This window comes from Bubalus bubalis, chromosome 8 (genome assembly GCF_019923935.1).
Source record: "Bubalus bubalis isolate 160015118507 breed Murrah chromosome 8, NDDB_SH_1, whole genome shotgun sequence".
Lineage (NCBI taxonomy): Eukaryota > Metazoa > Chordata > Mammalia > Artiodactyla > Bovidae > Bubalus > Bubalus bubalis.
Window position 1 is genome coordinate 59,841,553 of NC_059164.1, and position 21,992 is coordinate 59,863,544.

Genomic DNA, 21,992 nt, shown 5'->3' on the forward strand with positions numbered 1-21,992 from the left:
TTCCCTTTTTTGTTTTACTTTTGTTTAATAAATGTGCTAAATGGCTCCCTTAGTTATGGTAGGAATATCTCAAACCAGCTTAAGGAAAGAAGATAATTTGTTAGATGGCACAAATAATTTTCAAAGGGAGGGTTGAGCAAATAAACCATAAATTTGGGGAGGTAGTTTTGCTCAGCACTCAAATGCCACGGCCACCCCTGCCTCTGCTGTATTTCCCCTTGCATTTTGACTTGCTTTTCTTTTCCTTTTCTTTTATTTTTTGCAGACTCACTTTCAGGTAGTTCCTACACTCATACCTCTTGGGTAATATAAGCATAGTTGGGCCAATTTTCCCAATTATGGTGCTAAGTCTCAGGGAAGAGCTCTGGATGGTCCATTTTTGTGTCACATGTCCATTAGGTGTGCTTGGTCAACTAATGCCGGGGTGAGCTCTTGTAAGAACATGGAAACTCCTGTGGGAAATATGTGATTAAATACAGGAGCTGAACCATTAAAAAAAAAATGGAATAATACCATTTGCAGTAACATGGATGCAGTTAGCAATTATCAAACTAAGTGAAGTAAGCCAAAAAGAGAAATACAAATACCATATGATGTCACTTTTATGTGGAATCTAAAAGATGAAACAAATGAACCTATTTTGAAACAGAATCATGTGGTTGCAAAGGGGAAGGGGATTGGAGGGGAGGGATGGAGTGGCAGGTTAGGATTAGCAGGATGTAAGCTTTTACATGGCTTCCCTGATAGCTCAGTTGGTAAAGAATCTACCTGCAATGCAGGAGACCCCAGTTTGATTCCTGGGTTGGGATGATCAACTGGAGAAGGGATAGGCTACCCACTCCAGTATTCTGACCTGGAGAATTCCATGGACTATACAGTCCATGGGGTTGCAAAGAGTCGGACATGACTGAGCGACTTTCACTTTCTTGCAAACTTTTAGATATAGAATGGAGAGACAACAAGGTCCTACTGTATAGCATAGAGAAGTATAGAATATCCCTATGATACACCATAGTGGAAAAGAATATTTGAAAAAAAAGAAAGAAACTGTAGGAGCTGAAGTCGTTAAAGGAGAGTTGCTATTCCCAGGAAAGGGAAGATATGATTGGGAGAATAAGAGAGTGATTTTGTTACTTAAGTAAAAAGTCTTTATTGTACTATTTTAAAAAACTCTCCATGGGCACCTCTGGGTAAGTGGAAACTGATGAGCAAAATATCCTCTTACAGAGTTGGAAATGGTTTTAGGAGATTTGGAAAACAAGAGCGTTTTCAGCCCTATATACAGAGACTATACTTAGAGTACAATTTTGTTCTGCTCCCAAGAGACCTGGTTTGGTGGTCTGAAGTGGATCTGTTTCTCTATTACAATACAGCCAACACTTTTGATGTTTTCTGTAAACTGACTTCCCTTTCTGACCTCCTTCCTTTCCTGCTTGCAGATTGTGCTTGAGAACAGTAGCCGAGAAGATAAGCATGAATGTCCCTTTGGCCGCAGTAGTATAGAGCTGACCAAGATGCTGTGTGAAATCCTGAAAGTGGGCGAGCTGCGTAAGTACCCTCATTTCCCACAGGGTATGAAGCTTGGCAGACATCCAGCTTCTGGGGGTGCCCACCTACAGGCAGGGTTCCCAAGGTGCTGACAGCTGAGCATGGGCATCGTTCCCATGGACCGAACATTCTTTAACTCAGGTTTCCCGTGTATGTATTTCTGCATGTCTGCTCTAGGAATAAATACTAAAATCTACAGGAATGGAAAAATGTGCAGGTATTGTGACCAAATTTAAAATATTGTAAGAGTGTATATTGCTCTGTTTAGGAAAAGATCTATGGGTTTCTTTTTTAAAATTCCAGTTTTAAGCTACCAGTAAATCATTTTCTTTTTGCTTTTTGAAACATCTTTCTTATATAAAGAAAAATGGCACACTTTAATGAAATTCTCTTGCTTCCAAGTATTTTACTTGCTTATAATCCTTTCTCTATGAAAGATAGAATTATTGAAGGAAATTAGTAGCTGTGTGGTCAGAAATATGCTTATTGCTCTTTTCCTCCCTTACACAGTGTTACAGAATCTAAGAGAGGATACCTAGAAATAGAGAGCATGATAATTCTCTTGCCTTTTGCTCCCTTGCATAATTTGGTTTTAACCAGTTAAGGCAAATCTGATTTAACCTGGCCTGCAATTATTGTTAACACTGAGTCTCCCTATAGCAGCTAAATTCCATTCCCTATAACAGCTATAGAGCCGACACACATATAAATCTTTTCTTATAGACTTAATAACATAGGCATCAGCAAAAGCTATTTATACCAGAGAAATGTCTAGTGTTTGGTATTATTGTGAAAGCATAAATATTTAGTCACCTGTTTGAAAGCATAAAATAATGGTCTATAATGATTGATGGGAAGGAATCTAAAGATGAAATTGGAAAGGGGGTTATGTTTTATTTACAATGTAAAACTGACTACCATCACTGCTAAGGTAAATTTTAAATATGTAGAACTTAATAAGGAAAAAAGCTAAGAATTTAGCCTGTTTGACCAAGCACAGTGAGTGTTATCATCCTCCCAGTGTGGGTGGGGGAAAGAAACCAAATTGGGTGCGGAACTCCTATGAAAGGTCATTACTTTCAGGTCATTACAAAGCCCAAATTAGGTCATTTTTGCATTAAAAGAGTAACAACCTATCCTGAGAGATGTCTGTGTAGTCTGTTTGGGTTCACTTATCACCAATGCTAACATTTCATTTTTACTTTAATCCTTGACCTGAGTTATCCTTCCTACTCATTTCACTAACTTGTAGAGATTTATGTCTGCTATGTAGCTTACTAGGTATTCCACTGAAGAATTAAAGTGCTGAATCAAAAAAATCCTCCTGAATTCCTCAGTCTGATAAGCATGACTATTTCCTGTTTATCTCAATTTGATGGGGAAAAGTATAGAAAGTCACTTGCTAAAAGGCACTGATGACTATCCAAGATTTTCAGAAATGTGAACAGTCATGCTCTGCTTGGCTGGTATATCCTGTGTCCAGATTACTGCCTTGCAATGTCCTTTTCTTGTCCTGCCTTCATTTTTGTCTGCCCCAGTGGCCTGCTTTGGCTATCCTACTCTCATCTTGATGATAGCAGAAGGTAAGCTCTTGTGTACTTTGACTGTCATAGCCAGCTTTCTGCTTTTCTCCTTTGCCCAATGGACATGTGTCCATTATGCTACAAGTTAGCACAGAGCAGAAATATGGTGGACTAGAGGGAGAATGTTGGGGACAACAGGCAGCGGGATTCTGTCTTGGCTACTTATGACATTTGTGTCCTTGAGTAATGAGTAGCAAACTTCACTACATGCTCATATTCCTACATTTCCCCAGAAAGGGTTGGGGTGATGGTTTGAGTAGTTGCATTCATTTTGGCTTCATCACAAGTAACTTTGGTGTCTGAAATTGCAAGGGTTAAGTATGAGAGGAGTACCCTAGGAATAGGCAGTATTCAACCTCGGGAAACTAACTTGGACAAGATGGCCACATTTCAGGCTATATGTGGGCAAGATTAATGTGTATCTGATTTTGACTCTCCTCCCTGTCAATGGTGCCCCATCTGGTGTGTGGACAAGAACTTTTGTGACAAGAGTCTAAGCAGAGCATGCTGCTCATGTAAATGTCAGCTCTGTGCTTTGAGGGAGGGAATTGGTATAGATTAGAGGCTGACCTCTGCCTGGTGTAGAGCACCCTCCCCAGATTTTTGAAGACCTGGTAGTCAAGCCAGGAACCAGGAGAGAATCCCATTCTATGGGCTGAGGTAACCAAGTAAGAATGAAGGCAAATACCTTTGGGATCCCTGGAGGTGTTCCAGACACTATGCACCATTTCAGAAGGTGAGAACCTTCTGCTGCAGAGAAGGCCTCCAATATGCTGCTGCAACTTGCTTAGCACCAAGTCAAGTCTGGTTTCTGACATCTCCATGGCAGGCTTCCTTTCCTCTAAGATGACAAATGCATCTCTTCATTTGTTTAATAAAAATCTACTGATTAATTACAATATGCCAGAGACAATGTTGAACACTGTAGGTGCAAAGGTGAACCAGATATGGTCTCTGTCCCCAGGAATCAGTCTTCCACTTGAGAAAGTATATGAGTTGAAACTGATGTTTTTTCCTGTTAGCTATAAATGTGTGTTTATATATCCATAAATATATGTGTGTGTATATATATATATATATATATACCCATTATCTGAGCTAAAGCATAATTTTCAAATTTTGATAGTCTGAGCTTTCAGGTTGACCTGTGTTCACCCTCTACTGACTGCAGAGCCCATTTCTGACATTTTGCAAGCCTACGAAAGACCCGCGTGTTTCTGAAGTCTACATGCCCAAATTGGTTGTTTTCTACTCATAAAATATTAAAGGATTGCTACATTCTGATTGAGTGCTAGATAGCAAGTGATGAAACACCCTGGAGTAAGAGGAAAATTGCTTTTTAATGGATTGCCTTTTGTTTGTTGCCATATTAAATAAGTTACTAATAGAAAAAGTAAATTTAAGCATACCCTTACGTTGGAGGAGATGTCTGTTTTTCTTCTGAGGAAAATTAGGTTCACACACAAATCCATCTCCCTTTGGTCTGTGTGTGTTTGCTTTTCTCCATTCCCAAATCAATGATTTGTGTTAATAATTGACCGGGAAGATCACGGTCACATTACGTCTATGAGCAAGTACTGAGACGAAAGAAGTACTAATAAAATTCTAACTCATTTTTCTACAGTAGTAGGAAGATTCAATTTTCTAGAAATGTTTTGCCTTTTGATTTAACTTAAGGTCTTTTGAGGGAACCCACTTCTGAAATACCAATTATATCTTAGTGTCTGAAGCAAACATATCAATGTTCAGTTAAATTACTAATACCTAATATTTATGCACAAGGTTTTTTTGGATTACTTTTTAAAAAGCATTGTTTTTCTGCATCCCAATTATTGGCATTGTAAGACGCAAATGTTTAGAAGTGTAGTCTATAAAACAATGCCTCTTTATATTCTCAGAGCACTTTATCAAGGTATTTAATTGAAGTCTGTAATACCCCCAGGAGTTAACCAAGATCAATAGCATCTATTTTTATTAATGAAGAGAAGACTTGTGCTTTCTGCCTATTGTCTAAGGTCACTGAATTCAAACTGGTGTTCAGGTTGCTCAAAGAGTGGTTCAGAAAGAGGCAGGGAAGTCAAGTGTTTGCATTTTGGCATCTGAATGACCTAATTTGAATCACAGCTCAGCTATTAATCAGATGCCTTGGGCATGCTTCTCTCTGTTCTGAGCTTTCTGGTTCCTTATCCATAAAATAAAGATACTGTCTACTGCATATAGTTGTTGGGAGGGTTAAATGAGATCTTGGATGTGCTTTAGTTGGAAGATGATAGTCTTTTTTTCAAGTGATAGGATTTTACTTTCCATAAACAAACAAACTGCAAGTTAAGCAAAGAAGGGAAAGTGCTCTGATTTAAGTGACAACTGGAAGCAAGATCTGGAACCATGTCCTTTGTTTCCTCATTCTGTACATTCCGTTGTTATTGTTCAGTCACTCAATCATGTCTGACTCTTCGTGACCTCCACAGACTGCAGCACACCAGGCCTCCCTGTCCTTCACCATCTCCCGGAGCATGCTCAAACTCATGTCTGTTGAGTCAGTGATACCATCCAATCATCTCATCCTCTGTCGTCCCCTTCTCCTCCTGCCTTCAATCTTTCCCAGCATCAGGGTCTGTTCTAATGAGTTGGCTCTTCACTTCAGGTGGCCAAAATATTGGAGGTTCAGCTTCAGCATCAGTCCTTCCAATGAATGTTCAGGATTGATTTCCTTTAGAATTGACTGGTTTGATACCGGCTTTCTTCATGGGGCTTGTTTGAGGCACTTGTGTTCTCTTAGTTTCAATTTTAAAAATCACAAAAAGAAGAATCCTGTTGACCTAGAGGTAGTCTCACATCCCCATGGCCTGGGTTGTAGAATTGTCAGCCCCATGTAGAAGAATATTGAAATAGAGGGAGAACGTTTTCAAAAGGAGAGGTGTGTTTGTGAATGTGGGGTGGGTGAGAATAGGCGAAAGCGGGAAATGGTTTCCTTACAAAGGAAAGGAGGCATACTACAGGCTAATCGATTCCTTATGAAGAAACCCTGCTCCTAACAGGAGTTAACAATGATAACTGTTGTTTTTGCTTTTGTAGTACTGTTTCAAAAGCAATAATAAGCTTTTGAGGAATGCAAATAAAATTTGATTTCTGACACAAATAGGTTATTTACTTATCCTCTGGATAAGGATCCAACAGATAAGTTATATTCCAGTTGCAGTTAGAGCTAGGATATTTATTTTTATTTTGTGTTCATTCCATAGCTAGAGCTCTTCCTCTATGTTGTTGTTTAGTCACTAAGTGGTACCTCTTTTGAGACCCCACGGGTCCAGCCAGGTTCCTCTGTCCATGGAATTCTCCAGGCAAAAATGCTGGAGTGGGTAGCCATTTCCTTCTCCAGGAAATCTTTCCGACCCAAGGATTGAACCCAGGTCTCCTGTTTGGCAGGAGGATTCTTTACCATGGAGCCACCTGGGAAACCTATACTGATGACGAGGACTTAAAACACACACTTCATCCTCTAGCAGTTCACGCTCTGACTGGAGAGTCTTTCATGTAAACAAATAATTATAAAGCATCTTACTATTTGTAGATTACATTTAAGATATATTAATGTTCCTAGGGGCATTGTTTAGTTATTTTGTTCATGGAGAGCCATGCAGGCTGAGGAAGGGATATGACATCGCTCAAGAAGAGACTTTTTTTCTATTTAATTTATTTTTTACTGAAGGATAATTGCTTTACAGAATTTTATTGTTTTCTGTCAAACCTCAACATGAATCAGCCATAGTTATACATATTTCCCCTCCCTTTTGAACCTCCCTCCCATCTCCCTCCCCATCCCACCCCTCTAGGTTGATACAGAACCCCTGTTTGAGTTTCCTGAGCCATACAGCAAATTCCTGTTGGCTATCTATTTAACATACGGTAATGTAAGTTTCCATGTTACCCTTTCCATGCATCTCACCCTCTCCTCCCCTCTCCCCATGTCCATAAGTCTATTCTCTAGGTCTGTTTCTCTGTTGCTGCCCTGTAAATAAGTTCTTCAGTACCATTCTTCTAGATTCTGTATATATGTGTTAGAATACGATATTTATCTTTCTCTTTCTGACTCACTTCACTCTGTATAATAGGTTCTAGGTTCATCCACCTCATCATAACTGACTCAAATGCATTCCTTTTTATGGCTGAGTAATACTCCATTGTGTATATTACCACACCTTCTTTAACCATTCATCTCTCAATGGACATCTAGGTTGCTTCCATGTTCTAGCTATTGTAAATAGTGCTGCAATGAACAATGGGATACATGTGTTCTTTTCAGTTTTGGTTTCCTCAGGGTATATGCCTAGGAGTGGGATTGCTGGGTCATATGGTGGTTTTATTCCCATGTTTTAAGGAATCTCCGTACCGTCTTCCATAGTGGCTGTATCAGTTTACATTCCCACCAACAATGCAAGAGTGTTCTTTTTTCTCTAAACCCTCTCCAACATTTATTGTTTGTAGACATTTTGATGATGGCCATTTTAACTGGTGTAAGGTGATATCTCATTGTAGTTTTTATTTGCATTTCTCTAATAATGAGTGATGTTGAGCATCTTTTCATGCGTTTGTTAGCCATCTGTATGTCTTCTTTGGAGACATGTCTGTTTAGGTCTTTTTCCCACTTTTTGATTGGGTTGTTTGTTTTTCTGGCATTAGGTTGTATGAGCTGCTTGTATATTTTGGAAATTAATCCTCTGTCAGTTGTTTCATTTGCTATTATTTTCTCCCATTTAGAGGGTTGTCTTTCACCCTGTTTATAGTTTCCCTTGCTGTGCAAAAGCTTTTAAGTTTAATCAGGTCCCACTTATTTACTTTTGTTTTTATTTCTGATACTCTAGGAGGTAGGTCATAGAGGATCTTGCTTTCATTTATGTCGAGTGTTCTGCCTATGTTTTCCTCTAGTTCTGGTCTTACATTTTTGTAGTTTCTAGTCTTACATTTAGGTCTTTAATCCATTTTAAGTTTATCTTTGTGTCTGGTGTTAGGAAGTGTTCTAATTTCATTCTTTTACATGTAGCTGTCCAATTTTCCCAGCACAATTTATTGAAGACGCTGTCTTTGCCCCATTGTATACTCTTGCCTCCTTTGTCAAAAATAAGGTACCCATAGGTGTGTGTGTTTATTTCTGGGCTTTCTATCTTGTTCCATTGGTCTATATTTCTGTTTTTGTGCCACTACCATACTGTCTTGATGACTGTAGCTTTGTAGTATAATCTGAAGTCAGGAAGGTTGATTCCTTCAGCTCCATTCTTCTTTCTCAAGACTGCTTTGGCTATTCGGGGTCTTTTGTGTTCCCATATGAATTGTGAAAGTTTTTGTTCTAGTTCTGTGAAAAATGCTATTGGTAATTTGATAGGGATCTCATTGAATCTGTAGGTTGTGTTTGGTAGTATAGTCATTTTCACAATATTGATTCTTCCTACCCAGGATCATGGAATATCTCTCCATCTGTTTATGTCATCTTTGATTTCATTTTTTGTGTCTTATAATTTTCTATGTACAGTTCTTTTTGTCTCCATAGGTAAGTTTATTCCTAGATATTTAATTCTTTTATTGCAATGGCAAATAGGATTGATTCCTTAATGTCTTTCTGATTTTTCATTGTTAGTATATAGAAATGCAAGTTACTTCTGTGTATTGATTTTGTATCCTGCAACTTTGCTAAATCCACGGATTAACTCTAGTAATTTTCTGATACTATCTTTAGGGTTTTCTATGTACAGTATCATGTCATCTGAAAACAGTGAGATCTTTGCTTCTTCTTTTCTGATCTGGATTTATTTTATTTCTTATTCTTCTCTGATTGCTGTAACTAGGACTTCCAAAACTATGTTGAATAATAGTGGTGAAACTGGAGACCCTTACCTTGTTCCTGATCTTAGGGGAAATACTTTAAGTTTTTCACCATTGAGAATAATGTTTGCTTTAGGCTTATCATATATAGCCTTTACTCAATTGAGGTAGGTTCCTTCTATGCCCATTTTTTGAAGAGTTTTAATCATAAATGGGTGCTGAATTTTGTCAGATGCTTTTTCTGAATTTGTTGAGATTATCATATGATTTTTATCTCTCAATTTGTTAATATGGTATATCACATTGATTGATTTGCATATATCGAAGAATCCTTGCTTTCCTGGAATAAACCCAACTTGATCATGGTGTATGAGCTTTTTGATGTGTTGCTGATTTCTGTTTGCAAAAATTTTTTTGAGGATTTTTGCATCTATGTTCATCAGTGATATTGGCCTGTAGTTTTCTTTTTCTGTGTTGTCTTTGTCTGGTTTTGGTATCCGGGTGATGGTGGCCTTGTAAAATGAGTTTGGAAGTATTCCTTTCTCTGTAGTTTTTTGAAAGAGTTTTAGAAGGATAGGCACTAGCTCTTCTCTAAATGTTTGATAGAATTCTCCTGTGAAGCCATCTGGTCCTGGGCTTTTGTGTTTTGGGGAGATTTTTTTTATCACAGCTTCAATTTCAGTGCTTGTAATTGGGCTGTTCATAATTTCTATTTCTTCCTGGTTCAGTCTTGGAAGATTGAACTTTTCTAAGAATCTGTCCATTTCGTCCAGGTTATCCATTTTATTGCCATATAGTGTTCATAACTGTCTCTTATAATCCTTTGTATTTCTGCACTGTCTGTTGTAACCTCTTCTTTTTAATTTCTAATTTTGTTGATTTGATTCTTCTCTCTTTTTTCCTTGATGAAGCTGGCTAAAGGTTTGTCAATTTTGTTTATCTTCTCAAAGAACCAGCTTTTAGTTTAATTAATCTTTACTATTGCCAACAAAGGTTCGTCTAGTCAAGGCTATGGTTTTTCCTGTGGTCATGTATGGATGTGAGAGTTGGACTGTGGAGAAGGCTGAGTGCCGAAGAATTGATGCTTTTGAACTGTGGTGTTGGAGAAGACTCTTGAGAGTCCCTTGGACTGCAAGGAGATCCAACCAGTCCATTCTGAAGGAGATCAGCCCTGGGATTTCTTTGGAAGGGCTGATGCTAAAGCTGAAACTCCAGTACTTTGGCCACTTCATGCGAAGAGTTGATTCATTGGAAAAGACCCTTATGCGGGGAGGGATTGGGGGCAGGAGGAGAAGGGGACAACAGAGGATGAAATGGCTGGATGGCATCACTGACTCGATGGACGTGAGTCTCAGTGAACTGCGGGAGTTGGTGATGGACAGGGAGGCCTGGCATGCTGCAATTCATGGGGTCGCAGAGTCGGACACGACTGAGCAACTGATCTGATCTGATCTGATTGTTTCTTTCATTTCCTTTTCATTTATTTCTGCTGGGATCTTTGTGATTTATTTCCTTCTACTAATTTTGGGGGTTTTTTGTTCTTCTTTTTCCAGTTGTTTTAGGTGAAAGTTAGGTTGTCTATTCGATTTTTTTCTTGTTTATTGAGGTAAGATTGCTATAAACTTCCCTCTTGGAACTGCTTTTGCTGCATCCAATAGGTTTTGAGTTGTGTTTTCACTGTCATTTGTTTCTAGAAATTTTTTGATTTCCCTTTTGATATCTTCAGTATCCTGTTGGTTATTTAGAAATGTGTTGATTAATCTCCATGTGTTTGTGTTTCTTACAGTTTTTTTCTTGTAATTGATTTCTAGTCTTATAGCATTGTGGTCAGAGAAGACGCTTGATACGATTTCAGTTTTCTTAAATTTACTGAGGTTTGATTTGTGACCCAACATGTGATCTGTACTGGAGAATGTTCCATGTGTACTTGACAAGAAGGTGTATTCTTCTGCATTTGGATAGAATGTCCTGAAGGTATCACTGAGATCCATCTCATCTAATGTATCATTTAAGACTTGTGTTTCCTTATTAATTTTCTGTTTTGATGATCTGTCCATTGGTGTGAGTGGGGTGTTAAGGTCCCCTACTATTATTGTGTCACTATCAATTTCTCCTTTTATGTCTGTTAGAGTCTGTCTTATGTATTGAGATGCTCCTATGTTGGGTGCATAGATATTTACAATTGTTATGTCTTCCTCTTGGATTGATCCCTTGATTATTATGTAGTGTCCTTCCTTATCTTTTATAATCTTTATTTTAAGGTCTATTTTGTCTGATATGAGAATTGCTACTTCAACTTTCTTTTGCTTCGCATTTGCAGAGAATATATTTTTCCATCCTCTCACTTTCAGTCTATATGTGTGTTGAGGTCTGAAGTTGGTTTCTTGCACACATCATATATATGGGTCTTGTTTTTTTTATCCATTCAGCCAGTCTGTGTCTTTTGGTTGGAGCATTTAATCCATTTACCTTTAAAGTAATTATTGATATATATGTTCCAATTCAGAGAAGGAAATGGCAACCCACTCCTGTACTCTTGCCTGGAAAATACCATGGGTGGAGGAGCCTGGTAGGCTATAGTCCATGGGGTCTCAAAGAGTCGGACAGGACTGAGCGACTTCACTTTCTTTCTTTCTCTAGTTCCTTTTGGAGAAGGAAATGGCAACCCACTCCAGTGTTCTTGCCTGGAGAATCCCATGGATGGAGGGGCCTGGTGGGCTGCAGTCTATGGGGTTGCAAACAGTCGGACATGACTAAGCAACTAACACACACATACACACATGTTCCAACTGCTATTTTCTTAGTTGTTTGGGGTTGATTTTGTAGATTTTTTTTTTTTTTCCTCTCTTGTATTTCTTGACTATATAAGTCCCTTTAACATGTGTTGTAAAGCTGGTTTGGTGGTACTGAATTCTGTTAACTTTTGCTTATCTGAAAAACATTTTATTTCTCCATCAATTTTGAATGAGATCCTTGCTGGGTACAAGGATTTGGTTGTAGATTTTTTTGCTTTCAGTACTTTAAATATATCCTGCCATTCCCTTCCGGCCTGCAGAGTTTCTGCTCAAAGATCAGCTGTTAAGCGTATGGGGTTTCCCTTCTATGTTACTTGTTGCTTCTCCCTTGCTGCTTTTAATATTCTTTCTTTGTGTTTAGTCTTTGTTAGTTTGATGAGTATGTGTCTTGGCATGTTTCTACCTGGGTTTATCCTGTATGGGACTCTTTGTGCCTCTTGTACTTGACTGACTATTTCCTTTTCCATGTTGGGGAAATTTTCAACTATAATCTCTTCAAAATTTTTCTCATACCCTTTCTTTTTCTCTTCTTCTGCTGCTGCTGCTGCTGCTAAGTCGCTTCAATCATGTCCGACTCTGTGCGACCCCATAGATGGCAGCCCATCAGGCTCCCCCATCCCTGGGATTCTCCAGGCAAGAACACTGGAGTGGGTTGCCATTTCCTTCTCCAATGCATGAAAGTGAAAAGTGAAAGTGAAGTCGTTCAGTCGTGTCCAACTCTTAGCGACTCCATGGACTGCAGCCTACCAGGCTCCTCCATTCATGGGATTTTCCAGGCAAGAGTACTGGAGTGGGGTGCCATTGCCTTCTCCACTTCTTCTTCTGGGGCCCCTATAATTTGAATGTTGGTGTATTTGATATTGTCCCAGAAGTCCCTGAGACTGTCCTCAGTTCTTTTCATTCTTTTTACTTTATTCTGCTCTTCAGAAATTATTTCCACCATTTTATCTTCCAGCTCAATGATTCATTCTTCTGCTTCAGATATTCTGCTATTGATTCTTTTTAGAGTATTTTTAGTTTCAGTAATTGTGTTGTTTGTCTCTGTATGTTTATTCTTTAATTCTTCTAGGTCTTTGTTAATTGATTCTTGCATTTTCTCTGTTTTGTTTCAAGGTTTTTGATCCTCTTTACTATTATCATTCTGAATTATTTTTCAGGTAGTTTGCCTATTTCCTCTTCATTTATTTGACTGCTGTGTTTCTAGTTTGTTCCTTCATTTGTGTAGTGTTTCTCTGCCTTTTCATTATTCTTTTTAACTTATTGTGTTTGAGGTCTCCTTTTCCCAGGCTTCAAGGTTGAATTCTTTCTTCCTTTTCGTCTCTGCCCTCCTAAGGTTGGTCCAGTGGTTTGTGTAAGCTTCGTATAGGGTGAGATTTGTGCTGGATTTTTGTTTGTTTGTTTTTCCTCTGAAGGGCAAGGCTGAGCGAGGTGGTAGCCCTGTCTGCTGATGATTGTGTTTGCGCTTTTGTTTTGTTAGTTGTTTAGATGAGGCATCCTGTACAGGGTGCTACTGGTGGTTCAGTGATGCTGGGTCTTGTATAGAAGTGGTTTCCTTTGTGTGAGTGCTCACTATTTGATACTTCCTAGGATTAGTTCTCTGATAGTCTAGGGTCTTGGAGTCAGTGCTCCCACTCCAAAGCTCAGGGCTTGATCTCTGGTCAGGAACGAAGATTCCACAAGTGGTTTGTTATGGCATTAAGTGAGATTAAAATAAATACCCAAACACGAGAAACCAAAGATGAACCCCAGACAAATGGCAGTTACAAAATCAGGCAAATAATAATTAAAATGATGGAATATACACATTTACATATACACCCATGAGCAAAGTCAAAACAGTCCAACAAAAATAAAATATAGTAGACTGACCCAGCAAACAAAGGAAATAAAAAATTATATTTACCAGTTAAGAACAAAACTAACTAAAGCAGAAACTGGAAAACAAAACTAAAGCAAGGTGCCAAATGGGGAATGATGCAATGAAAACAAAACTAACAAATATGTTGAGAGGAAAGGAAAGAAAGAATAGATATGCAGAGTTAAATAGAGGTAGATGAAGAAGATTTATATACATTAAATATTAACTGCAAGGGGGAAAGAACAATAGAAAATGGAAACAAAGGAATAAGTGTAGAAAAATAGATTTAAAAAAATAGAAATTAAAATTATAAAAAAGAGAAAAAAAGGAAGAAAAAACGGGAGAAAAAGGAAAACTTTACAGAACTGCAAAAGCCCAGTGTAGAGGCAGAGGTTTATAACAACAATAAAAAGTGTGACTGAATATACACATATACATATACAACCATAAGCAAAATCAATACAGTCCAACAAAAATAAAGTACAATAGATTGACCCAGTGAATAAAGGAAACCAAAAATTGTATCTACCAGAACAAAACTAACAAAAACACAAACTGGAAAATAAAACCAAAGTAAGGTGCCAATTGGGAAATAAAGCAATGAAAATAAAACTAATGTGTTAAGAGGAAGGAAAGAAAGAAAAGAAAGAATAGATATGCAAAGTTAAATAGAGGTAGATAAAGAAGATTTATATACATTAAAGATTAACTGCAAGGGGAAAAGAACAGTAGGAAAAAACAAACAAAGGGATAAATGTAGAAAAAATACTAGGTTTAAAAATTTTTTTTTAATTTAAAAAAGAGAAAAGAAAAAAAAAAAAAGGAAAACTCCACAGAACTGCAAAAGCCCAATGTAGAGGCAGAGGTTTCTAACAACAATGAAATAATAATTAATTATTAATTAACTGAGGGAAAAAAGCTCAAAAGCTTAATTAGATTTCATAGTGCCAATAAGGAGAAGGCAATGGCACCCCACTCCAGTACTCTTGCCTGGAAAATCCCATGGACGGAGGAGCCTGGTGGGCTGCAGTCCATGGGGTCGCTAAGAGTCAGACACAACTGAACAACTTCACTTTCACTTTTCACTTTCATGCACTGGAGAAGGAAATGGCAACCCACGCCAGTGTTCTTGCCTGGAGAATCCCAGGGACAGGGGAGACTGGCGGGCTGCCGTCTATGGGGTCGCACAGAGTCGGACACGACTGAAGCGACTTAGCAGCAGCAGCAGCGCCAATAAAATCCATAGCTACAACAGAAGAGGAAAAATGGGGGAAAAAATTCCAAGAGAATCTACAGAACAGAATAATAAATGTTTTTCTTGAGTCACTGCTGTCAGAGTCCTTTCCCTCGCTGGAAGTCACAGTCCACCTTACTTCCCTAGGATGCCCTCCAACACTGTGCTGATCTCTGGACCTGCTGTGAGGGCAGCTCAGATTCTAATCTGGTCCTACTCCTGTGTTTTCTTGCCTCCAATGTCCACAGCTATCAGAACTAGTGCATTTATTTTTATGGGAATTCTCAATGACCTTTTATATATTCCATAGATACAAAGTCTGCCTAGTTGATCGTGTGGATTTAATCTGCAGTTTGTACAGATGGTGGGAAAGTTTTGGGTCTTCTTCTTCAGCCACGCTGCCCCTGGGTTTCAATTGTGGTTTTATTTCCACCTCTGCATGTGTGTCGTCCACTGGTGTTTGCTCCTGAGGCTGCCCTGGAGGACTTTGGTTTGCCCCTGTGAAGGCCAAGTGTGGAGGTGGTGCAGCTCCTTGGGTCGCAGGTATTCTGGTAGCACCAGGTACCCAGGAAAGTTGGCGGCTAGGGCAGCAGGAAATACAGTGCTCTAGAAGGGTGTGGCAACCAGTATTGGCCAATACGCTTCAGTATTCTTGCCTGGAGAATGCTGCTCCCTGACAGAGAAGCCTGGCAGGCCACAGTGAACAGGGTCACAAAGAGTCAGACACTACCAAAGTGACCCTGCGCGCATAGATGCAAGCCTTTTTTGCCTGTGGCAGTTCTGCCCCAGTGAGAGTTGAACATGAAGGTGGGGCAGCTGCTTAGCTTACAAGGACCCTGGCGGCGCCAAGTGTGCAGGGACACGGACTGCCTCAGCTGCAGGAGTTATGGCCCTATCAGAGTCTTTATTTGAGCCTCTTGTAGCTGCCAATCAGAAGGCCTGTTTGGCGAGTCTTTCTCCATAGCTCCGCCCATTCACGCACATAGAGAGCTCCCTTTCCTGGGGTCCTTCTCTGTTGTTTAGAGCGTCAGGCACATAGAGGGGCCCCTCTGGCTGGGGTCCTACACTGTAGATTCGTGCATCCGGCACTTAAAGGGGCACCCTGGGTGGCATCCTACTCTATAGTTCAGTGCATCAGGGGTTTGATGGGCTAGTCTCTCTTACTGTTCAGCTGCTGATGCTGGTGTGTGGGGAAAGAGAGGCTATGGTGATGTCTCCACCCCCTACACATGACTCAGCAGTATAGCCTTACTTCCATGGCTGACCATTTTCCTCCACAGGCATTTCCCACCACAATCTCCTCTCTTCCATCCCCTCGACCCATCTCTCCACAGTCAACAGCAGCCCTCGCCCTGGGATTGCTCCAGAATCTCTAAACTCTAGCTCCCAGCTGCTGCATCTTCCAGGGGACCTGCGTCCCTGTCTGGAGTATGTATGGCTGCGGCAAGGACTGTCTGATTCTCATTCCATTTAGGCTGCCACAGATCAGCTGTTTCATGTTCAGCCTTAAATGTTTCTCCTCTGACTCAGACAATTGCCTTGATGTGGGGATCAGACCCCTGCTTCAGTTCCCCCATCCGCCAAGGGCAGGCCCAGTCCTACTAACTCTCCTGTTTTCCCCCTAGTTCCTTCATCCTACCAAGTTTGCGTGGGTCTATATATTCTTTTCCGCTGGTCAGGTACTCCTGTCTGCTCTCAGCTGGTGTTCTGCATGCACTTCTGTGTCTGAAGGTTATTCCTGATGTATCCATGGAGAGAGATGTTTTCCACGTCCACCTGCTCCTCCGCCATCTTGTTCAAGAAGAGATATCTGAGTGTGTGTAATCATCAGATAAAGAAAAGAATAACCAGGCAGGCACGGTGGGAAGAAGCTGTTGAAAATTCCAGGTGGTTAGACCTGTAGGTGGAAAGACCAGGAGGTTTGGAGAATTCTACAGTCTGCTCTTCTTATCTGCTGGTTCCGCATCTTTGGATCCAACCAATCCTGGAACCAGTCCCTTGCAGATATGGAGGGCTTGTACTTCAGTATAGCAAAAGCAGGAAGCTTGAAGGAGCAGGCAAATGGAGGAGATTCTGACAGGAGAGGCAAGGATCAAGGTATAAGGATTTGCAGCACAGAGGTGTCTGGATTTCACCAGATTTCATCAGAGTGGGAACTAGTAGAAGAACTTTAACAATAAAAACAAATGTTGCAGTCCTAGGCATAAAATTCTAGAACTAGATTATGTTTTCTGGGTGTGACAAGACCTTGCAAGCATGACAATATGCAGTGTCAGGACCAGAGACAAACTTATCTTACTCTAGCCTAGCACAGATAATGAATGGAGAGTCGATTAGGAGGTTTTCAGCTTCAGGTAATCAAAATCCCAACTCAAAATGGCCAACATAAGAACATTTATTGAATGTCACAGCTTCAGACATGAGTAGGTTCTGGGGGTGGATATCTGTTTAGTGATGTCACCAAAGACCCAAGTTCTTTCCATCTTTTGGTTCTGCCATTCTTGGCATACCAAATTTGTTCTCGTGCTTATAGCAAAATGGCAGCTATCATCACATGGTCCAGAGGAACAAGAGGCTGTGTCTTCCAGAGAATCTTTCTTAGGTGTATAAGAATGTTTTCAAAAGCCCTTCAGATAAGATAGATGTGTTCAGGGTGGTGTGACTGTAGACCCAAAAGCCCTTTAGCAAACTTTTTCTCATGTATCTTTGGCCAGCACTGTGACCATTGCTTGTGTCAAACTCAGTCATTGAGAGGGAACTAGAACATTTAAAGATCATAGAAATCATTAGCTTCTCCCAAGACTGAAACTAGTCTTCTCTGAGTGGCCATAGGATGATGGGTAGCTAAAGAAAATTGGGAAACTACTCAAACCCTTAATTCTGTCCCTTTACTTTGAAACTTATTTTCTGCATTTTCTTTACTGCTGCAAAAAACTATAACAAATTGAATTCAGATTATAGCCCTGTGTCATTTTGCCTTTATTGGGAGTTGAGGAAATGCACTGTATTTTTTTAGGTCACAATATCAAAGGTTGCAGAAAAATGGAAATTGAAGTTTGATTATAATGTATTTCATTTTTCATCACCTCGCTACTAGAGCTCCACTACCTTATTTTCTTTTTAGCAAATGGATATTCCACTTCCTCAATTATGCTTTCGTGTGTGTTATTCTCCAGTGTGTTCTGAAGGGCAGGATGGACATACATTTATGATTGAAGTCTTCATATTTCTCTGAAATAACTTTGCCATCTTCAGCTGTTTGACTATACCATAATTAGATTAAAATTTAATAGCTACTTCTCTGTTTAAAAAAAAAAAGATACAAGAACAAAATCTTCATCACACACTATGAAAATTTTAAGCATTTTCTTACCTTGTCTTTCAGTGGAAATATTTATTATCACATACCAGTGGTGCTGAGTGAAGCACCTTGTATATTTCATCACCCAGACACCTCTGCTTTAGCACGTAAAAATAACACAGATGAGCAATCTGAAGGACTCTGGAGTGCACAGCAATTAGAATAGACACTTAACTCTGGGACTTTGGTGTTTTCATACTTGGATAAATACATCCATCACTTTCATTCTTAGAACATCCTAGCTAAAGCAAACTCAAGGAAATTAGCTTTCAACAATTAAACCTCTTAAGGACATTTTTCCTCCTAATACTAGCTTGTACCCATGATCCATGGCAAGTTGAAGCCTCTGAGATCTTGACTCTGTCTTAAATGTTTATATTCTACTTCTTTATATTCTATACTTTCATACTCTATTTCAGCCTTAACTTTAATATAATCAAATAAGCAAAAATTATTTTTTCCTAAATCCTGAGCCTGGATTTAGGAAGTTACATGCACTTTTGCCCCAATTTAACATGTCATAGGAGAGAGTATAAAAGTCATTCCAAAGTGGTTGTTTAAAATAGTTATGAAATTGATATTATATACATATATATAATGTAATATTACTCAGCCATAAAAAGGAACAAAATTAGGTCATTTGTGATGTGAATGGACCTAGAGTCTAGAAAGATGGTGCAGACAAGCCTGTTTGCAGGGCAGGAATAGAGATGCAGATGTAGAGAATGGAGATGTGAAACAGCATGGGAAGGAGAGGGTGAGGCGAGTCGGGAGAGTAGGATTGACATATATACACTACCATGTGTAAACCAGATAACTGGTGGGAAGCTGCTGTATAACACGAGAGCCCAGCTCAGTGCTCCATGATGATCTAGAGGGGTGGGATTGAAGGGGAGGCGTGGAGGGAGGCTCAAGAGGAAGAGGACATGTGCATACATATAGTGCATATTCACTTTATTGTACAGCAGAAACTAACACAACATTTTAAAGCAGTTATACTCCACTAAAACTAAAATTAAACAATTGATATCAGGATTTATAACAGTAGTACCATGAGAGAGAGGGCCTGATTCCTGTATCCAGAATCAGAAGCCCTGGTTGATAGACATCAGTGATTTTATCTTTGTCATGATGGCCAGACATATTGCTCCTTAGTATCCCATTTGTAACACAGGAAAATCATTATCATCTGAAAATCAGAGGAAGAACGTCTGTTAAAGTGTTTTGTTAACTATAAAATGCTGTCCTATTGAAGGAAGTACTCGAATATGCAAAGATTCAGAGACACTGAAATGCATCTCATCCCATAGCAAAGCCAACTCTTTCTGTACATCCAGTGGCTGTCATACGAATCTGAAGTTCTGGGGTGTTTTGTTGGTATGTCAGAAGGCTGTCCTTGTATATCCTTCTGAATCACAGTGTAATGGTTGTCTCCATAGACACATGGTTGCTGAGAAAAATTAAGTTTGGCAGTTTAAAAGAATATATCAAGCACATCTCAATTATAAATGGATGAAAATAATTTATAGTTATAATAGGCTTTTTTAGGACTTGCCCTTTTTTACATTATTTTTTGAGAAGATACATAGCTGGAAACAATCAGTATCCATTCCTCCTATCAAATTAGGTTATAGATTGAGAGGGAAGCCTGGTAGATTTGCCCGCCTCATGATGAGGAGAGACACAGACATACTGACAGGATACAGATGCCCGTTGTCACCTTCTGCCTTGTAGCAATATTTTTCATCCAGGTTCATCTTTAACATCCCATTTGGGTGACTGTTCTGATTCCTTCCTGAACTCCAGCTGTAACAGGATATCACATCCTCCTCTAAACTCCTAAAGCACTTTATCTGTGTCTCTTCTGTTGTACTTTCGACTACATGAAGAGTTTTTACCTTATTTGTGGCCCTGTTTCCCCTACAAGTTGAGGTGGTTTACTGAAAAGTGTAAAGATAACTTGAAAATAATTAAATGGTGAAAACAAAAGCAATTAAAAAATAAAACAAAAAATAGATTATGAGTGTTTTCAAAGTACATGTTATAAAGACCTTTGTATTGATAGTTACTAGCAGTGGACCTTGGGAGAAGGCAATGGCACCCCACTCCAGCACTCTTGCCTGGAAAATCCCGTGGACGGAGGAGCCTGGTAGGCTGCAGTCCATGGGGTTGCGAAGAGTTGGACAGGACTGAGCGACTTCACTTTCACTTTTCCCTTTCATGCATTGGAGAAGGAAATGGCAACCCACTCCAGTATTCTTGCCTGGAGAATCCCAGGAACAGGGGAGCCTGGTGGGCTGCCGTCTATGGGGTCGCACAGAGTCGGACACGACTGAAGCGACTTAGCAACAGCAGCAGCAGCAGTGGACCTTGAATTTGGCTCAAAGATCCGTTTATCTCAGGGAAGCCAAAGCAACTCAGTAACAAAAAACAGAACAGTTCCCATTACGTCTGAATAAACTCTATATGAAAACTGAAATGCTAATTTCAATTAATCCAAACTGGTATTTGATAGCATTAATGTCATCTGTTAAAGACGGAATAGGATACATTCTTAGCATCATTTTGTAAACTACTACAATGCAACAAGTCAACATGATATTTAAAATGGTAATAACAAAATTGCTTTGCCATTAAAATCTGGAACTAGAGTAGGATGCAAAGGATGCTGATAGACACAAATAGAGGTACAACACAGTGATAGAAACAAAGTACTTTAAATTATAGACAATAAAACTATCTAGAAATCCCTGAAGAAGCGAAGGAAATGCTGTTAGGATTAATATCATTTAGAAGAGTAGCTACATAGTGGATAAACAAAACTTTGTAACATTTCCATATGTCAGCAATAATTAGTTAATTATAAAATGGATTAAAAAGGGTTTTTCTAGCAGTGGCAATAAAAATGTAAACTGCTTCGGAATAATCCTAACAGAAAACATCTTGGGACTACTGTGAAGAAAACTGTAAGAGTTTACCAAGATATGCAGCACAAATTTTAAATAAGTGTTTTATTCCTGGGAGGAAAACATACATACTGTGATCAAGATTTAAGCTCCCCAGTCAATGTACAGGCTCATATCTTGTTCCAAAATACCAATGGGATCTGGGATGGGAACGTCACAGAGCGATGGTAGAGTTCCTTTGGAAGAATAATAATGTAAAAACTGGTAAGGAAGAATTGATAAGTAAGAGCAATGATAAACAAGTGGAAGTAAAAGTATTTCTTTTTTAAAAAACATTTTTTTGCGAGAGAGTCCAAAGAATTCATTCACTTATACCTTTCACCCTGGTTCACCTACTATTATGTTCACATTTTACCATATCTGCTTTACCATTCTCTCTTTCTCTCTCTGTCTACGCATACATACATACATATATACATACATACATACGTATATACACGTATTCACAATAGAGAGTATGTGGAAAATATGAAAAAAAAATGTGTCTTGTTGCAGGAAAAAAATTAATATATTTTTTAAAAATTCAATAAATAAATATGATTTTAAATTGGATCCAGCTCTGGCCTGTTGTCTCTTAGAACAAAAAGTGCCCGCAGCCCTGCCCCACAAGAGGCTTCCTTGGATGGCTGTGGGGAGGAAAGTTTGGGATGTCACTGGATGAGGCATCATGATTAGAGCAGTGGCAGGAGCCGGGCTCAGGACATCTCACCACTGGGGGTCTGAGAGAGGCTCACTGCTACCTGCCACCTTCTCAGTGCAGATCAGCCGCATATATGATGAGTTTCATTGTCTTCCATTCTGTTCAACAATACTGGGGATGTGGCTTACCA

General features: G+C 39.3%; 1 protein-coding gene across 3 annotated transcripts in view; it reads left to right on the forward strand.

Annotated features, from left to right (window-relative positions):
- The window catches only part of ELMO1 (engulfment and cell motility 1), a 584,995-nt gene that overhangs the window by 324,224 nt on the left and 238,779 nt on the right, over nucleotides 1–21,992 (forward strand). For all 3 annotated transcript variants that reach the window (XM_025292040.3, XM_025292041.3, XM_006053724.4), the window contains exon 15: nucleotides 1,440–1,548. In XM_025292040.3, the coding sequence (XP_025147825.1) occupies nucleotides 1,440–1,548 (109 nt within the window). The remainder of the gene's footprint in view (nucleotides 1–1,439; nucleotides 1,549–21,992) is intronic.